Source organism: Sapajus apella, unplaced genomic scaffold (assembly GCF_009761245.1).
Source record: "Sapajus apella isolate SASKATOON/1434 unplaced genomic scaffold, GSC_monkey_1.0 scaffold16, whole genome shotgun sequence".
NCBI lineage: Eukaryota > Metazoa > Chordata > Mammalia > Primates > Cebidae > Sapajus > Sapajus apella.
In genome coordinates this window covers 26,845,097-26,864,494 of record NW_022436956.1, presented here as the reverse complement: position 1 = coordinate 26,864,494, position 19,398 = coordinate 26,845,097, and the positions used below count along the sequence as shown (strand labels likewise).

General features: G+C 37.9%; 1 protein-coding gene across 1 annotated transcript in view; it reads right to left on the bottom strand.

Annotated features, from left to right (window-relative positions):
- Positions 1-495: 495 nt before the first annotated feature.
- The window catches only part of LOC116556350 (protein NPAT), a 61,788-nt gene continuing 42,885 nt past the window's right edge, over positions 496-19,398 (bottom strand). The window contains exons 12-18 of the mRNA XM_032285680.1: positions 18,575-18,715; positions 13,865-15,508; positions 11,589-11,704; positions 11,405-11,513; positions 4,179-4,239; positions 2,944-4,078; positions 496-1,937 (exon numbers count right to left, since the gene is read on the bottom strand). Of these exons, the coding sequence (XP_032141571.1) occupies positions 1,860-1,937; positions 2,944-4,078; positions 4,179-4,239; positions 11,405-11,513; positions 11,589-11,704; positions 13,865-15,508; positions 18,575-18,715 (3,284 nt within the window). The 3' untranslated portion in view covers positions 496-1,859. The remainder of the gene's footprint in view (positions 1,938-2,943; positions 4,079-4,178; positions 4,240-11,404; positions 11,514-11,588; positions 11,705-13,864; positions 15,509-18,574; positions 18,716-19,398) is intronic.

Genomic DNA, 19,398 nt, shown 5'->3' with positions numbered 1-19,398 from the left:
CATTAATAATCCTGCATGATCTGCACATGTACCCCAGAACCTAAAGTATTAAAAAAAAAAAAAAAAAAACAAAACTCCAAGTACAAGTTATCTTTGGACTTTCTTTAGCAGTTCCTGGTTACTTAACTACGAATCTTGAAAAAAGTAAACTTATTTGTATATGAATTTTCAGTACCTAGCACATACAATATGAATTGAGTAAGAAAAACGTGATTTTCTGCATTGTATGAACTCCCAAGAGTAAGAACTGACTTGCAAAGGAATTTAATCAAAGTTTCTAAACAAGACTGTCAATATAAAGTAATTCAAACTTTTGAAGTTAGTGGAAAATATTTATTCGAACCTAACTGTAGTACAGTCTCAAGCTGAGTTAAATAAACATTAACTATATGATATTTAGTTCCTTAGGAATAGAACACTGCCACATCATAAAAATTCACAAATTTTTGCAATAAGGTTCAGCAATGAAAAAGACATGATTTCTACATTGAGAAATGTGGTATTAAAGTTGGATGGATTTATTTTTTTTAAAGGTCCAGTACAAAAAAATGGTTGAGCAAAGTGACTCTTTAACAAAATATACACCTGTAGAAGAAAATCCCTAATATACTGATATTTAATTGAACAGAAAAGTACTAAAGAGAACATACTTTAATATCTAGGCACAATTGGTCGGGTACTAATTGTAATTTCTGTAATCATTTAAAAGTTTAAACCAATTCTTCAACTTGACTGACATGTGAGTCTAATACAGAGAAGGCACCTCTCTTACCTCTCACTCTCCTTACGGACCTTTTGAGAGAAACTCTTTGTAACACTTTAAGGAACGCAGACAATGCACTATATCGAACTGTAGATATAGTTATTTCACATACCCCACTGTAGGAGAAACTAAATTAAAATATAAAACTATGAGTTCTCTTTTTACATCTTATGATGGACATAACACCAGAAGATAATCCTCCACATAAACTTTCAAACAGAACACAAGATTTAAATTATATGTGCATTGGTCACTACAATGTAAAGAGTTCTATGAATTAGTGCAATTCTTTAAGTCCCCAGTATTTAGGGGAAAAGTACATACCAAGATATCTCAACTACTACAAACCCAACTTCTTATGGCTCAATAGTCTAACAACTTAAAGTTCTGTAAAAAATCTTAGAAGTTATAAATGAAAGATTAGAACATTCAATAAAAGGTTTACAAAATTCTCTCTTTAAAACAAAGAGAACAGAGTGACCAGAAGAAACAGGTAAAGTGTAAAATTCCAGAAATACAATATTTACAGCAATTATAAGAAAGGGGTAGTATTCACTCTAGGAAAAAACTCAAACTGTAGATTTCTAATTAGCTATTATACTATCAGTTGAGGTGGTTATCATTTTGTAGTACTTAGTGGTTGTGTATTTAAATGTCTTGTTGAACAGTTACTGAAAGCAATTTGTAAGAATAAGCAGAATTTTCCTCCAAAAGAAGTGAGAAACTATTCCAGATGATTAAGTCTCAATTATAGGAAGTCAAAAAACACAGTGTAAGAACATTAGGTTGATTTAACCTCTATTTCAACAAATATACATAATATTTACAATATGCAATTGTCAAAGCTATACAGTTTTGCAGACTGGCTTTACTTACATTTCTGCAAATGTTTTTCCCCAAATAAAAATATGCCAAGTAAGTCTATTTACAAACTAGGAAGCTGTTTCAGAAACAGCATGATTTAGATATAAAGTGAAATTTCAGTACAATGAAAGTGCAGGTCATGCTTTCAGATTCTGTCAATATCCCATTCCCTACACTCAGTTTTAAGGGATACGAGTTTTGAACAGCTACTGTTCTTATGTGTCCAGAATGTTTACTCATCATAATGCAATGATAACAAAAATTTGTCCACATCCATTCCTGCTGGAAATGAACTAGGAAGCTTCTTTTTCTGTTAAAAAAGAAAAGAAAAAATAAACTCAAACAAGGCCAAAAAAGTTTCTTAGTAAGTCACTTAAAACAGTACTGTTAAACTTTTTTAGTCTACTAGACTTTTAGTTCCATAGAGAAGTAGAGACATATAAACCCAAAGTTAATCAAATATACTTCAATGGTACCTGAATGTTAGTTTACGGCAAAAGACATTATAGAAATCCAGAGTGTCAGAATGTTGAATGAGACAAGATAGAACATGCTTTCTATGTTAGGTGACTGTTACTGCTTAGAAAGCTTTACTAACAGAGATATTAAGAGTTAATAGGTACTCATCAGTTCCAAACACTTAATATATACCAGCTACTTCATGTATACTACTTTTAGTCCTCATACCATGTCAACTGATGAGGCTAAGAGTCAGAGAAGCTACAGACTTAACTATGATCACAGGACCAATGAGCAGCAGATACAGGATTCAAACCCAGACTTGCAGGGCAACAAAGCTTAGATTATTTTCCTGATACTTCTTGTATATTTTAGGCACTTTCTTTCTATTCAATCCACTTACTAAATAGCTAAACAAATTGAAAATATATGGATTTTCATTCATCGGTGCTATCCCTGCATTCCCTTCCTGTAGACAACCATGCTTAAAGAAAAAACACAGGTAAGGCCAGGTGCAGTGGCTCATGCCTGTAATCCCAGCACGATCAGCCTGGGCAACATGGTGAAACCCCGTCTCTATAAAAAAATATTAGCCAGGCGTGACGGCGCATGCCTGTAGTCCCAGCTACTTGGGAGGCTGAGGTAGTAGCTTCAGCAGTTGTTCTGAAAATGCTGTTTCACCTGGACACCTTCTGCATACTACATTAACAATGCTGGACAACGTGTTTTGTCAATCAAAACTAAAAGCTGTCTTGGCCATAACATTCAGTCAAGTTGCTGTGGCAAAAACTGCTGAATTCTCTCATTATTAAAGGGAAAAAAAGCTGTGGTTTCGAAATTAAAACTTTCAAACTTGCCTTAATTTTCTTCTTTTTTATTGGTATTGATGAATTTGTAAGATTTTTACTAGAAGTTCGAGAGTTTCGTTCACGTTCATCTAATTCCTCAATTTTCCGCTTTTTTGTGGTGCTCCTTGAAGATCCTCTAAATTGTTGTGTGTTATCTTTCAGAGGAGTTGCTGAAGTAGTCCTAGAGATGGCTGCCCTAGAGAGAATCATTAATGTGTGGGCAGCCATATTTACACTGTTTTCACTGCCTGTTTCACTGGCAGGGCTGCAGGCAGGCAAGTCTGGGGTGACAGGAGGGACCATTACTTTTGATGTGCTACTGTCTTCACCAAAACGCCTACTAGAGGGGGCCTTGATAGCATCTATAGGTTCTTCTTTATGTTTTTCCCCTGCCCCTGAGCCAGGTGTCCGGGGTACAGCTAAATCACCACTATCAGCAAGCCGACTTACTGAGCTGTGCCTCTGTACATCTTGTAACATTTCTGTGGTAATCAAAGAACTGGCGGATTTAGTTTGTTCTTGTTTTAGATCTTTCACAGCTGTACCCACTGAAAGGCCATTTTTACTGTTTGAAGATGTGCCTTGTTTCTTGTTCAGTTCTTGCAGCGAAGCTATAGATTTCTCAGTTCGCAAACTCCCATTTTGCTGCCCAACAGACAGTTTGGAATTTTCTGGATTTTTCTGCCTTTCTACATCGCTGCATAATTCATTCTCCTTATTAGCTGTTGCTTTATGGAAAGATTCAAGCACAATTTCTGTTGGTGAAACTTTCTTTTCTGATTGAGTTTCTCTTATGGCAGTATGCCGGCTCACGGCACTTTCTGATTTAGATAAAATCTTAGGCAGAGGAGGCTTCTCTTTCTCTCTTTTGATAGCATTATTAGAAGGGGGTTTTAAGGTGGAGGACACACTGGGTGAGTCGAGATTAGAAAAAGAGACTGCATTCCTTTCTTTGTTTTGGGACACCATCTTATGGTTTGGTCCCTGTGTATTTGCCACAGGAGCAGTAGTGCTATCAAAACAGAGTACACGTCTGTGGCATGGTTTAGCAGCGGGAACTATATTCTCTTCTGGAAAGGGAACTGTGGTTTCTTCTGATTTCTTCCCAAGATCTGTGCCAATATTTTTGTCAGAAACTTCAGTTCTAAAACAAAACAAAAATATTTCTAGCAGCATAAAGAAATCCTTTATGTTTTAAATCTGAGCATTCAAACAATCCATGATAGAAACTACCTTATGCTCACCTTTGTGCATGACATCCAACTGAATGACTTGACGAATCCACTAAATTATTTACCTGTTTTCCTGAAATTATAAATGAACATTCCTGAGAGAAAGAATATACTCCTCTTAAAGAGGAACAGATGACAATTATCACATATTATGAGAAAAATTTTTAAATGATAGCTAATGTACAAATAGAACACTTTTGCCATGCCAACTTTTAACAAGCACTTTTGAAATACATACAAGATGGCCATTCCCCCACTGCTACAGAGAAAATCCAAATATGGAGCAAATGACATGTATCGATTTCAGGCAAATACTTCATTTGTTTTACTGAGGCAGAGCCATACTCTGCTACCCAGGCTATAGTGAAGCAGCAAATCTCGGCTCACTGCAACCTCTGCCTTCTGGGTTCAAGTGATTCTCCTGTCTCAGCCTCCCAAGTAGCTGGGATTACAGGTGTCCACCACACTCAGCTGATTTTTTGTAATTTTTTTTTCTTTTTTTGAGACAGAGTTTCACTCTTGTTGCCCAGGCTGGAGTATAATGGCACAATATTGGCTCACTGCACCCTCTGCCTCTCAGGTTCAAGTGATTCTCCTGCCTCAGCCTCCCGAGTAGCTGGGATTACAGGCATGTGCCAACACACCTGGCTAATTCTGTATTTTTAGTAGAGACCATGTAGGTCAGGCTGGTCTCAAACTCCCAACCTCAGGTAATCCGCCCGCCTCGGTTTCCCAAAGTGCTGGGGTTACAGGCATGAGCCACCACACCCGGCCAACTGTTTGTATTTTTAGTGGAGATGGGGTTTTGCCATGTTGGCCAGGCTGGTCTTGAACTCCTGGCCTCAAGCAATCTGCCCACCTGGGCTTTCCAAAGTGCTGAGATTACAGGCATGAGCAAATATTATAAATCTGGTCTTTGGATATACAAATTATAATGCTCAATATAGCACGTAATGGTAGTCACTTACAGAAAACAATAGATTATATCTATTTTAAAATTCTGTCCAGATACCTATCATGTTTAAAAGCCTATGCCACTCAGAACACATGCTCTGGAGTTTTAATAGCCATATTTTAATTTCCACGAGCTTCAGTATTTATGTGGGAGAGCAGCAAGACATCAAAACTAGAAAGAGCAAAGATGACATTACGAAGAACGTTATGTATTATGCAAAAGGTTTCAGAGGCAATCTTTTAAGAGTTTTATTTATTTTATTTATTATTAATTGTTTGAGATGGAGTCTTGCTCTGTTGCCCAGGTTGGAGTGCAATGGTGTGACCTAGCCTCACTGTAACCTCCTGGGTCCAAGTGATTCTAGTGCCTCAGTCTCCCGAGTAGCTGGGATTACAGGTGCACACTGCCATGCCCCTGCTTATTTTTGTATTTTTAGTAGAGAAGCGGTTTCACTATGTTGGCCAGGCTGATCTCAAACTCCTGACCTCAGGTGATCTACCCACCTCATCTTCCCAAAGTGCTGGGACTACAGGTGTGAGCCACCCTACCCGGCCCCTTTAAGGGTTTTAAATAGGGAAGATGCATGAATTGGTTTTGTTTTTGGAAGATCAATCTGGCAATTATGTGGAAGATGGAAGAGAGAGGAGAGAAAACTAGAAGCAGAAACTCGAAGTAGGTGACTATATTCCAGGTAAGAGATGATGAGGGTCTTAGAAACAATGGGCATTTACATGGAAACAAAAAGTAAAGGAAAAAATCAATTGTGACATTAACCAAGGGGGAAAAAACCTAGGCAGAAGTCTTTGAGAAGGAGAGGTGAGATTTAAATATGTAGAGTTTGAAGGTCTTGAGTCATACAAAATTAGCAAGGGAGCATAACCATTTAGTTATGGCTCCAGAAGCCACCATAGTACCAACAGTTACAGGGAAAGCAAAGTTAAGCAAGAATAGAAAAATTTCAGTGCATGTGGCAATATTAGGAGGCCACTGGTGACCCTAGTGTAGACAGTTTCAGTAGAAACATGAGAAAAGACAGTAATTGGGTTGAAGAAATGGGAGATTAAGAGAGGTTCGGGATAAAAGGTTGGCAGCTAGGACAAACCTATGTTTACAGCCAGAGAGAGAGGCCAAAAAAGAAAAGTTAAAACATGTATAGAAGATAGAATCTGGAGCATAAGTAGACTGCATTAACCTTAGAAAGAATGAAAGTTATTTCTTTAAGAAAGAAGGATGATTTTGGAGGTAGGATAGGTTATGTACTGAATGGAAGTGATGATTAGAAAGTGAAGTGTAAAAAAAATTAAAAAAATAAAATAAGGTGAATACTGGTAAGATGGAAAAAAAAACCACTAGCTAAGAGTGGGAGGAGTAGGACTAGATTGAAGAAGTGCTATGCAAGACTGGAACAGTCTGAAGGAAGAACAGAAGAGAAAGCAGACAGGCAGACATTTAAAATGAGTGCCAAGTGGCAGGTGGGTGGGAAATAAATTTTTAAGTGGTAGGGAATGGTCGTACTTCTAAGGCAATGCTAAGAAGCCCAGGTGTAAAAGCTGAGATGGTTGGCTGGACAGATCATGGGTTGTAGAGCAGCTGGTGGGTATGTAGAAGAATGTGGATATGCAGGTTATTAAGAGTACTGGCAAAAGCGGCTAATGTGGTAGCTCATGGGCTCTAGGCTGTTTAGTAAAGGAAGTGAATCCAGAAAGACACAAGTTCAGGTGAAAGGTGAAGATTCAAGTAAGAGAAGCTACCACTGGTTGAAGAGGAATTCAATGGTTAAATGGAAATGAGAGTGTTTTAAGACATATCAATGACCTTTTAAAATCTTGTAAGTCTAATAAAAAGGTGAAAAATTCAAGGTGTGGCTATGGGAGAGGGTGGCTGAAGTAAAAATAAGTCTTAGGGGTGGAAAAAATCTGGGTCAGGCACAGTGAATCACGCCTGTAATCCCAGCACTGTGGGGGCTAGGGTGGGAAGATCATCTGAAGTCAGGAGATCAAGATCAGGCTGGCCAACATGAAGAAACACTGTCTCTACTAAAAATACAAAAATTAGCTGGGAATGGTGACACACGCCTGTAGTCCCAGCTACTCAGAAGGCTGAAGCAGAACAATCTCTTAAGGCTGAGGCAGAATAATCTCTTGAATCCGGGAGGTGGAGTTTGCAGTGAGCCAAGATCATGCCACTGCACTCCAGCCTGGGCGAAAAGAGCTAGACTCTAGCTCCAAAAAATTAAATAAATAAAATAAGGAGTGGAAGTTATCAAAAAACTTTGAGGGTTAGGGTGGTAGGCAAATTTACAAAGTGGGCATTTTGTAATGCACGATGATGAAAAAATTGAGGGAGAGAAATCTGAGAACCAGGTACCTTAATCATCCAAGTTCTGAATAAAAATCTGGTGCTATTTTTTTGTATGGTATCTTTTCTTGAACAGGAACTTAAAATTCTGGAGTAGTTCACTACATCAAAATTTTCAATTTATAAGTTACGTATTTCTCATTTTAAAATTTTATTTCAGATGGTTCTTACTATGTTGCCCAGGCTGGTCTCAAACTCTTCGGCTTGTGATCCTCCTGCCTCAGCTTCCCAAGTGGCTAGGATTGCAGGTACTTGCCACCACACCCAGTTTCTTTTCTCATTTTATTTTCTTCTATACATATATTTTTTGAGATAGGGTATCACTCTATTGCCCAGGCTGAAGTGCAGTGGCATGATGATAGCTCACTGTAGTTTCAACCTCCTGGGCTCAAGTGATCCTCCCACCTCAGCCTCTCAAGTAGCTGAGACTACAGGTGCACGCCACCACACCTGGCTAATTAAAAAAAATAATTGTTTTGTAAAGACAGAGTCTCATCATGTTGCCTAGGCTGGTGATAAACTCCTGCGCTCAAGCATTTCTCCTGTCTCGGCCTTCCAAAGTGCCAGAATTATAGGAGTGAGTCATTGTGCCTGAAGTCTTCTCATTTAAAAAAAAGAAATCCTTTATCCCAATGTCATAAAAATATTCTCTTATACATTCTTCCAGAATTTAATTGTTCGACTTTTTAGTTTGAGGTCTTTAAACATCTTGGCATTCACCTCTGAATGAGGAAGAGATCTACTTTTTTTTTCCTCTCTATTATATATTTAATGATCAATACATTTCATATATTATACCATCCATCTTGCTCTGACTTCTGATGTTACCATTACATTACCATGTACAAGGTCTCCTTCAAAACTATCTTGTTCCATTTGTCTTTGCAATTACTGTGGCTTTGCAATATTTTCCTATTTGGTAGAATGAGTCTGCCCTCTGCTCTTCATATCTTAGCTAGCTGTGGACTTTCATTCTTTCTCATAGATTTTATTAATAGTTTTTCCCATCTCCTAAAATATTCTACTGGGATTAAGGGAAACTATATTGCATTTTTGATTCAACTGTGAAGAAGTGCAATCTTTACACTGTTAAATCTTAAAATCTATGAACATGGTTCTCTTCTATTTATATATCCTTTATGAAAGATTTCAAATATTCTCCATTTCCAACATTTTTGGTTAGGTTTCTTCCTTTATATTTTATCATTTTTGTGGTTATTATAAACAGTATCTTATTTTCTATTACATTTAATAGGTGCTTATTGTTGGCACCTAAAAACAAAATTTCAATAAATTAATCATACCTGGCAACCTTACCGAATTCTTATTAGTTCTATTAATTTCTTTATTAACTCTTTGTGGCTTTATTGTGAAAAATCACATCATTTCCCATAATAGTTTAGTTCCCACTCTTCAAATCTTTACACCTATCTCTTTCCTTTTCTAAGACAGGGTCTCCCTGTTTGTTGCCTAGGCTGGAGTGCAGTGGCATGATCATGGCTCATGACAGCCTCAACCTCTTGGACTTAAGCAATCCTTCTACCTCACCTTCCCAAGTAGTTGGAGTACCTGTCATCACACTTGGCTACTTTGTAAAAATTTATTTTCTAGAGACGTGGTCTCACTATGTTGCCCAGGCCAGTCTCAAACTCCTAGACTCAAGCAAACCTCCTGCCTCGGCTTCCCAAAATGCTGGGATTATGGGGATGAGCCACCATGTCGAGTTGCATTTTCTTACTAAATTTTCTGGAGTCACATATGTATGGGACCTTGTCTATGGTGGAGGTATAATCAGATGTCAGTGGGGAAAAGTTTGATTACTTAATAATTAATTTACTGGTGTTGGAAACATTGGCTTATTATATAGAGGGTGGGAATGAGTATAATTGTTTTGTTCACAGCTTTAAAGGAAACCCACGGCGTTTACTACAGATAGCCTTTAAGAGCTTTTATCATAAATGGATGCTTAACTTCACCAATTTTTTTTCTGGTATTAACTTTGTAAGAGATAAAAACAAGTGTCAGACTATAAAGACACATGTGATGTGTTACTAATAAAAGTATAACACCTCAACAGACAGGAAATTTAATAGAGATGTAGGAAAAGGATATGAATAAGCAATTCATAGAAGGGAAAATATTATTTATAGTTACAAGAGAGGATTCTCAACTTATTAGTAATCAGAATAAAGCAAAAGAATGATATGAGATACCACCTTACATCCATCATAGTGGCAAAAGTTAAACTATCACATGGCATCAAACATTGGTAGTGTTGTGAGGGAAGCAGAAAAAATAATGGTCGCAGTATAAACTTTCTTCTTTATGTATACCCCATATACCCAAAGACTTCTGGGAATAAGCCTCCAAAGAAACTCTCATATGGGTCCACACAGAGGCATTTACAAAGATATTCCTCATAACATTGTATGTCAGATCAAAAACTCTAAAAATATCTTAAAAGTCCATTGATAGGAGATAAATAAAATAGGTTTATGCAAGTGATAGATATCAAATGGCCATTAAGAGGAATGAACTAGAGAAAGAACATAAAAATAACAGAGTAGCTATAACATGACACAAATCTAAGAGGGTGCCTCAGTAAGTCAAAATGCAACTTAAGCCTACATCAATAGATGTGCACTGTTTAGTCTAAGGAAAGGCTGATTTGATGAGAGCATTTAGTGAGTTCTCTATAATCAGTGCATTTAAGACACTCAGACTACTGAGAAGAAACACTCACAATGTAATGTGTTAAGTGCTGTAGCATAGGTATCACTAAGAATTAAAGAAAACAATAAAACTGGAATACCCACCTTAGCCACCGTTGGTTAAAAATGCTTCCTAGGATAAAGTTACATTTGAGTTAAGTTTGAAGGATAAATAAGAACCAGACTGAGGCTAAGAGCTGCGTAAGAAGGGGGATTTCTAGGTAGTACAAGAGATAGCATTGGTAAAGGTGTAGGGACAAGAAAGATCACCAAGTATAAGGTGAACAGTAACTATGGTTTGTACAAAGGTTCCATGCTGGGAAGTGGTAAGAGACGAGAATGGAGAGGTTGATAGTGACGAGATGACAAATGTATGCATTTACTTCACCCTGAGAAATTTCAATATTATCCTGTGGGCAAAGGGGAGTTGCTGAAAGATTTTAGGCAGGGAAGCAACATATTCAGATTTGTACTTTAGGGAAAAAAAAGTTACTCAGCAAGCAGATATAAGGTGATCTGAAACAATAGAGACTAAAAGAAGGGAGACTACAAAATACTATTGATACAACTTAGATGAAAAGTAACAAATACTTGAACTAAGAAAGAGAGGAAAAATATGTTTTAAGAACGACTGCCAGGCTTTTCGCATGAGTAAAGAGATAGTTGTGAAGCTGGCTGAAGTAGGTTCGAACAAAGGAAGGTAATTTGCAAACTTTAAAGCCTTGCTCCCCAAAGTATGGTCCAGTACCAGCAGCACTGGCATTGCCTAGGAGCTGCTAGAAATGAGGAATTTCAGGCCCTGTGCCAGTCCTGTTAAATTCAGTACCTGCATTTAACAAAATCTCCAAGTAGTTCATATACACACCAAAATACACGAAGAACTGCTCTAAAGTCTCATACAATTATACAAGCCATTCACTAAACACTTGAAAGCTGTTGGGAAAAATAGGGATCATACTTAACTTAGGGTAGCTGCAAAGAACAAACCAAGGACTAGTGGGCAAAAGCTAACAGAATCTACAAAGGAAACAATTTTCTCAGAACGAAAGCTGTTCAGTAACAGTTGGCGGCATTGTGACATCTGTTATGAGCAAATGTAGGGTGATGACTTGCTGGTAAAATGGTTTAGGTATTCAAAAAAAACACTGAGGTGTTGCTGCAAACAAATGAATATACGGACATAAAGTTGACAATAATGAACTTAAAAATGGTACCTATACAAGGCTTGTTTCTTAGTCCCTGAGGCTTCTGAGATTTTGGAGGGACAGGGAATTGAGGGATACTTCTATTGCATACAGGTGCTGTCAAAGGCATATGAAGGACCTAGAAGAGAAAAAGCCATTAATTACACTAAGCTTGAAAAGCATCACCGCATCATTTTCAGTTCATAAATCTTACCTGCCGAGGAGGACTAGAAAAGTTATTTCCATTCTGTCCAACCACAGATACTGGGATCATCCCTACCATTCCTTGGAGTACAGGCTGGACTGGAGAGGCGATTATTATGGCAGATCCTAAAAAAACAATTCTTGTTAAAATAAGATGTTCTTTCAAATGTTTGGGTACAACACACCAAATTAATTGTTGCTTTGAAATAAATTTTATGAACAATCACTCTTCCTTATGATCTACTCTCCTTAAAAAAAAAAAAAAAAATACAAAAAAACCAAAACTGACTTAGGAACAGCAGCAAGGCTGGCAAAGAAAAAGTCAATCCAAATATTAAGATGGTCTTGTGTTATTCAGTCACAGTGAACCATCTTGAGCAACCATAAGACTCTACAGCCAAGAAATTATATTATAATCATATCTGGATTCCTCTAAAAATAATGAAACTAGTTAGAAAATGAGTGGTAAATGTTTCAAGTCTGAGTCTTATACCAGAAAATTAGAACCCCCACTGAATATTTATAGGAGTACGCTTATAACCCCAACCTATTACATATCTCAATGGTATTGGCCCAAAAAGGGGTAAGGTAAACACGTAATTGGACAAAACTGTGGAGGGAAAACTATAATTCTGTAATTTTTGTAATTGTAAAATTATAATTACTATATGGTCCTTAGAAGTCAACAATATAGTTTGTGGCTACTGTACTTTAGTCCTGTCCCATAAACAAACTTTTGCCTAATACACTAACTGCTGTCAGGTTGATCCCCTCATTTTCATGCAACCCACTATGGCATCTCTATCTATGCTGGTGCTGCTTCTCTTTTTAACTTATGGATTTTATAAGTTATAAAAAGTCCTTTAAGTCCAAATCCTACCTTAATTCTTTAAGCTTTAGCTCAAGCCCTACCTTCTCTACTCCATTCTGACCTCTCCTTTATGGAATTTGTAACAGCACTTAAAACAGACCCATTAGGTTTAATACTAATTGCTGATATTTAATGAAATTTTATTTTATGGTTATAAAGTAACAAAAAGGGAAAGGAGGGAAGCTTGGGAACCAACACATAAGGAAATGTAAATGAATGTGCCGTAAGCTCTGTCTCTGAGGAACATACAATAAAAATTATGAACATGACAGGCATATCCATCACTAACTACATATAACACAGCATGCAATAAATGCCACAAAAGCCCCTATGAAAAAATGATTTTTTTTTTTTTTGAGATGGAGTCTTGCTCTGTCACCCAGGCTGAAGTGCAGTGGCGTGATCTTGGCTCACTGCAACCTCTGGCTCCTGGCTTCAAGTGATTCTCCTGCCTCAGCCTCCCAAGTAGCTGGGATTACAGGCGTCCACCACCACGCCCAGCTAAATTTTGTATTTTTAGTAGAGACAGGGTTTCACCATGTTGGTCTTGAATTCCTGGCCTCAGGTTATCCACCCACCTCGACCTCCCAAAGTGCTGGGATTACAGGCATGAGCCACTGCGCCCAGACATGAACAGAGGATTTTAAAGACAGGGATCGATTCTAGAAGGTGGAAGGCAGTGAAAAATTAGGATTTATAAAAGAAGAAATTCAATTTTTTTTTTTTTTTGAGACAGAGTCTTGTTTTTGCTGCCTAGGCTGAAGTGCAATGGCACAATCTTGGCTTACTTCAACCTCCACCTCCTGGGTTCAGTTGATTCTCCTGCCTCAGGCTCCCGAGTAGCTGGGATTACAGGTGCCCGCCACCACCCCTGGCTCATTTTCTTTTTTGTATTTTTAGTAGAGATGGGGTTTCACCATGTTGGTAAGGCTGGTCTCGAACTCCTGACGTTGGGTGATCTGCCCACCTCGGCCTCCCAAAGTGCTGGGATTACAGGCAGGGGCTACCAACAAACCCCAGTCGAAATTCCAGTTTTTATTGAACGTTTCTCCAAATAAATGATAAATTCCCTGAAGACCATGACTGTAACAGCTATTTTTTAAAAACTCCCCCACAACATTGGGTTTTATACAGCTTGGTGATCAATTAGTCTGTCTTTTCTGTTTTTTGTAGCTTATTAGCACATAGATTGAGAGTATTTGTGGAAAGGAAAAAAACTACTAAAGCCCATAGCTTACTAGATTAAAAAAAAAAAAGGTTTGAATTAGCTATCATAAAGAAGCAGTGTAATACAAATTTCAGAATCTTTTCTTGTACCATCCATGAGTTATTACTTCCTGGTCAATAACATCACATACAAAAGAAATTAGATCCCAACCCAGAGAAACAAATTTCAATTATGTTACAAAAGTTACCTTGTGAAAAGTTTGGTGATACAGCTTGGTTGAGAGCAAACACACTGTTTGACCTTGGTGGTGTCTGTAACTGAGGTGGTAGAGGTTGAGCAGTCATAGGTGCAGAATTTCCAGGCAACACCACTACATTAGACTGACTTACAGATGTTCCTAAGGCTGTTGGATCAGCCACACAGGTGGCTATCAGAATGTTATTTGAATTGCCAAAAGCTGTGCTCGTGGCTGGCATCAACTGTATATATCCTCCATCCTTGGAAACACATGGTGTAACATTAGCTGAAAAAGTAATGCCATCTTCATTCTGAGTGCTGTTTACTGCAGAGTCTTCAGGTTTGAATGCTAAAAGGCTCTGTTCCATTGTAGCTGAATCCCCTACTTCAGCATAAACAACAGCACCTACAGCTTCTTCAGAAGATAGGCATTTAACTAATTCTGCATTTTTGGCAGGTGATTTAGTAGGAGAAGACAAGATTATAGTTGGCAGGTTTTCTCCATTGATGCTAGAAACAGCACTGTTAAGTTCAGTATCTGAGGAAACAAATGGATCATCACTAATGATAACTTTGAGAGAGACGATATTTGATGCATCTATTTCTGCTGAGTTGTTGCTAGAATGTTTATCATCAGCATTTTGGGACTCAGGGTGAGGATCTCCCACTGAAGAACACACAGATTCTGGAGGAAGAGGGTCATTGTTTTCTATAGGAGTACCTTCTGGAGGCATCAGTGCAACTTCCTCACAGTTATTTCCACCTAAAGAGAGAAAAATAGTATCCTCTTCTTTTACAGAAGATGAAGGCTCTTGTGACTTCTCAGACTTGGATGGCTGAGCTTCATTTTCTGTAAGACTTAACTCAACAGATGTTGAATCATTAGATGGTTGTTTAGCAGAAGACAGCGAATCTCCAAGATGAATTTCTACTTGTTCTCCAGATACATTTAAATGTGAATTTTCAACAGACACAGGTAATATTTCACTTTGAAGAGAAGAATTATCTTGGCAATTTGATAGCTGTGACATAACTGGTTCTAAAACATTATTAATTTCTATTTTACTCTTGTGAATTTCACTAGGATCTGGTGACTTGGAACCATGAAAATTAGTTTTAAGTTTTACTGTATCATTAGAATTTTCACAAAATTGACTTTTTTTAGATGGCTTTCCAGTTAATGAAGTATCTTGGGATAAAAGTTGAGAACTTTTCCCAGAGAGAATTAAGTTTTCATTGTTAGCTTCACAACCAAGTGAAACAAATGAAGTAATTGGTATATCAGGCTGCTCAGTCTGTAACTGAGATTCATTTGGTACATTTGAAGATAAAGAGTTCTTTTCAATTTCTATAGCCATGTCAGTTTCAGTAGATATCTGATTGGTGTATAATTCAGCACAATGTGGGTTACATTCAGCATTAGAATTCCCTCTTTGGTTAAAGTCATTCAAATTAGGCATAGACTCAAAGGTAATGTCAATGTCACACTTTTGTTCAATGAGTACAGCTTTTTTCTGTATACTGGAGCTTATTTGGGAAAAATTTTCCTGGTCTTCATGTCTAAGCACATCATGACTGTTGCTATTCTTCAAAGCATTTAATGGGTCATCATTCTGATAGGATGTACAAAATGGGGGCTGACCAGACTGACCATCTGCAAAGTACCAGGAAGGTATAAAGATATGGTAAATATGTTCAGCTTCTGAGGTAGTCATCTTTGCCATAAAACTTATTTTGCCAAGGAAATAACTAATCTTTGTATACCAGTAAGTGGAAGTCTGATACACTGTATTTCTCATTTTCTGTGTATCAAAAAATTTACAGGTACTTTCTAATTACTGATGACTTATTTTTTTTTTTTTTTTTGAGACTGAGTCTTGCTCTGTTGCCAGGCTGGAGTACAGTGGTATGATCTTGGCTCACTGCAACCTCTACCTCCAGGGTTCAAGCGATTCTCCTGCCTCAGCCTCCTGAGTAGCTAGGACTCCAGGCACCCACGACCACACCTGGCTAATTTTTGTATTTTTAGTAGAGACGAGGTTTCACCACTTTGGCCAGAATGGTCTCAATCTCTTGACCTTGTGATCAACCCACTTCAGCCTCCCAAAGTGCTGGGATTACAGGCATGAGCCACCACGCCCAGCCGTTACTGATGACTTTTTACACAACTGGCAAACTGTTTCCTAAGCTTCTCGGAAGACAGATGATACAACGAAGGAAAAAGTAAAAAGTTTAAAAAAAAAAAAAATAGAATATTTCAATAGGTAGAAAACGCGCTGGCTCCAAACATGCAGTTTATTTTGAAATGCTAACTTTTTCAACTTCTACCATTTCTTCTGACTTTAATCTGCTGACTCGACCTCCCAAAGTGTTGGGATCACAGAAGTGAGCCACCACACCCGACCTATCTGACATATTCTTAAAGGTGAAATGAGGCCAAGTACATTTTGCATGACTGACACTTGATCTCATTGTGTACTGTTTAATATTAAACATATATTTACTGAAGACCAAACATGCTTGGTTACTGGGATACAAAGATGAATGATCCAGTCTCTAATCTTGGAGAGGTTAGTCTAGTCAAGGAACCAACTATAGAACAGAAAGTCGTAAGAAAGCATGGCAAAAATTGTAATGGTACAGGAACAAAAGGCACCACATGAGAAAGGATTATAAAGGAGGCCTGTACGAGGAGATCTTATAAAGATGGTATCATAAACTGAGTGAGAGAAAAAGAGTGTTTCTTTTTTTTTTGAGACAGAGTCTCACTCTGTCTCCAAGGCTGGAGTATAGTAGTGCAATTCTCAGTTCACTGCAGCCTCTGTCTCCCAGGTTCACGCGATTCTCCTGTCTCAGTCTCCTGAGTAGCTGGGATCACAGGCAAGTGCTACCACACCTGGCTAATTTTTCTGTTTTTAGTAGAGATAGGGTTTCACCATGTTGGCTAGGCTGGTCCTGAACTCCTGACCTCAAGTAATCTGCCCTCCTTGGCCTCCCAAAGTGCTGGGATTACAGGCATGAGCCACTGTGCCTGGCTTGGAAAGTGTTTCAGAAAACAACACAGCATTTTTGATACACTGTGTCTTACAGCACTCACAATTTAGGACAGAAGACATGAATTTGAACGAGTATGAAAAATATTTTCTAAAAAACCAGAAAAGTTATGTCAGCTAGCATGTACAGCAGTCTCCCATTACCTGCAGTTTTGCTTTCTGTGGTTTCGGTTACCTACAGTCAACCACAGTCTAAAAATAGGTACGTACAGTAAAATAAGACATTTTGAGGCTGGGCATGGTGGCTCACACCTGTAATCCCAGCACTCTGGGAGGCCGAGGCAGGTGGATCAAGAGGTCAGGAAATCAAGACCATCCTGGCTAACACAGTGAAACTCCATCTCTACTAGAATTACAAAAAATTAGCCAGGCATGGTGGAACACACCTCTAGTCCCAGCCACTTGAGAGGCTGAGACAGGAGAACCGCTTGAACAGGGAGGCGGAAGTTGCAGTGAGCCGAGATCGCACCACTGCACTCCAGCCTGGGGGACAGAGCAACACTCTGTCTCAAACAAACAAACAAAAAAAGATATTTTGAGGAAAGACTATATTCACATAACTTATTTTTTTACAATATATTGTTATAACTGCCCCATTTTATTTTTAGCTATTGTTAATTTCTTACTGTGACTAATTTTAAATTAAACTTTACCATAGGAATAGGAAAAAACAGTAAATACTGTATAAGCTTTGGTACTGCCCAATTTTAGGCACCCACTGGGGGCCTTGGAATACATGCCCCACAGATAAGAGGGGACTACTTTAATTGCATTAAATATGACACTTGATATTTAGTACACAGTACATCTGAATCCTTATTGTGGGGAGAATCATGAAAATTGGGTAGAGGCCACACAAATTCAGGATAAGTAGTTTCTCAGTGAAGTGGGAAGACTTTCTCAGAAAGCAGGGTTTCAAGTTTCACTTTGAACAGGACAGACTCAAGTGAAACACAATCTTCTAGACTACATATACTGAGAAAAACACAACCCACTATAATTCAGCCTAAGAAGAAATGGAGAATTGGACTTCACTGTTGGCAGAGGAATTAAAGGAGGCATGCAGTCTGAGATTCTCCAAAACTAGTCTCTGGAGGACAGGATGTGAACATTGGAAGCCATTACATTTTTTAGTGGTGGGAGCAGGTGATAACATTTAAAAACAGGTGAGTAGAAAGGATGTGCCTTAATAAACATTATAGACTTCTGACCAACTGAACAACATTATTAAAACTAAATTGTACATGTCAAGAACTGACTGCATTATAAAGGGATGAGGTTGAGTGTGGTGGCTCATGCCTGTAATGCTACCTCTGCTTCTCAAACTGTTGGGAGGATCATTTGAGGCAAGGAGTTTGAGGCTGCATGCAGTGAGCTATCATTGTGCTACTGTACTCCAACCTGGATGACAAGAGCGAGACCCTGTCCCAAAAAAACAAACATACACCAACAAAAAAGCTTATAGTAAAAGAATACCCCAAATTTTTAAAAATTAAACTACCAAAGACTTATAATTGTTTTTAATGGAGAGAAAACTAAAAGTACAAAAATGACCTGTGATAATCTGAACAACTTCTACTTCCAAATTAAACAATATTTTCTGCCTTTGAATTCTGAGACTAATATTAAGATTTGGATTGGTGATATTAACAAAATGAAATTCTTACCAGATTCTTCTGTTTCAAAAGAACCTTTAACTGCTAGATTAGTTCCATCTGCTAAGACTATATTGGGATTGGATTCCATAGGCTGACTGGAAATACTTTGTGATATATTTTTATTATTCTTTGTTTTACCTGTTAAAAAGGGAGTAGGGAAATAATTAGTAAATGACGAAAACAAAAAATAGGCATCAATGAATACAGCTTGGGGGTGATTAAGCAAATGTTAAACTTTGATTCAGGGTTTTATGGACGATTAAAAAATGTTGCTTTTAATATCATTTACAAGTACAAAGATTTTTCCACCAGATAGTTGTTTCTTAAACTTTAACCTGTATCAGAATGTCCTGGAAGGCCCAGTAATTAGCTTTTCCTAACAAGTTCTCAGATTATGCTGAGATTGTTGGTTTGGGGAACTATACTTTGAGAACAACTGCACTAAATCATAAGATTGAGGACAACAGCCAGTTTTTTGTATTCCCTTTGTATCAATCAATTGTGTTTAGTACATTTGTATAGTGGCAGACATCAACACATTCTCTGTTGACTGGTAAAAATGCCACAAAAATAAAAAACAAAACTACTCTCCACATTAATAGCTAAAGTTTCTCAAGTAAAAACAAACAAAAAACAAAAATTCCTTTAACATATCCATATAATGTTTGATCTAATGAAAATAAGAACTTTTTGGCCAGGCACGGTGGCTCACGCCTGTAATCCCAGCACTTTGGGAAGCCGAGGCGGGTGAATCATGAGGTCAAGAGATCAAGGATCAAGACCATGCTGGCCAACATGGTGAAACCCCGTCTCTTAAAAAAAAAAAAAAAAAA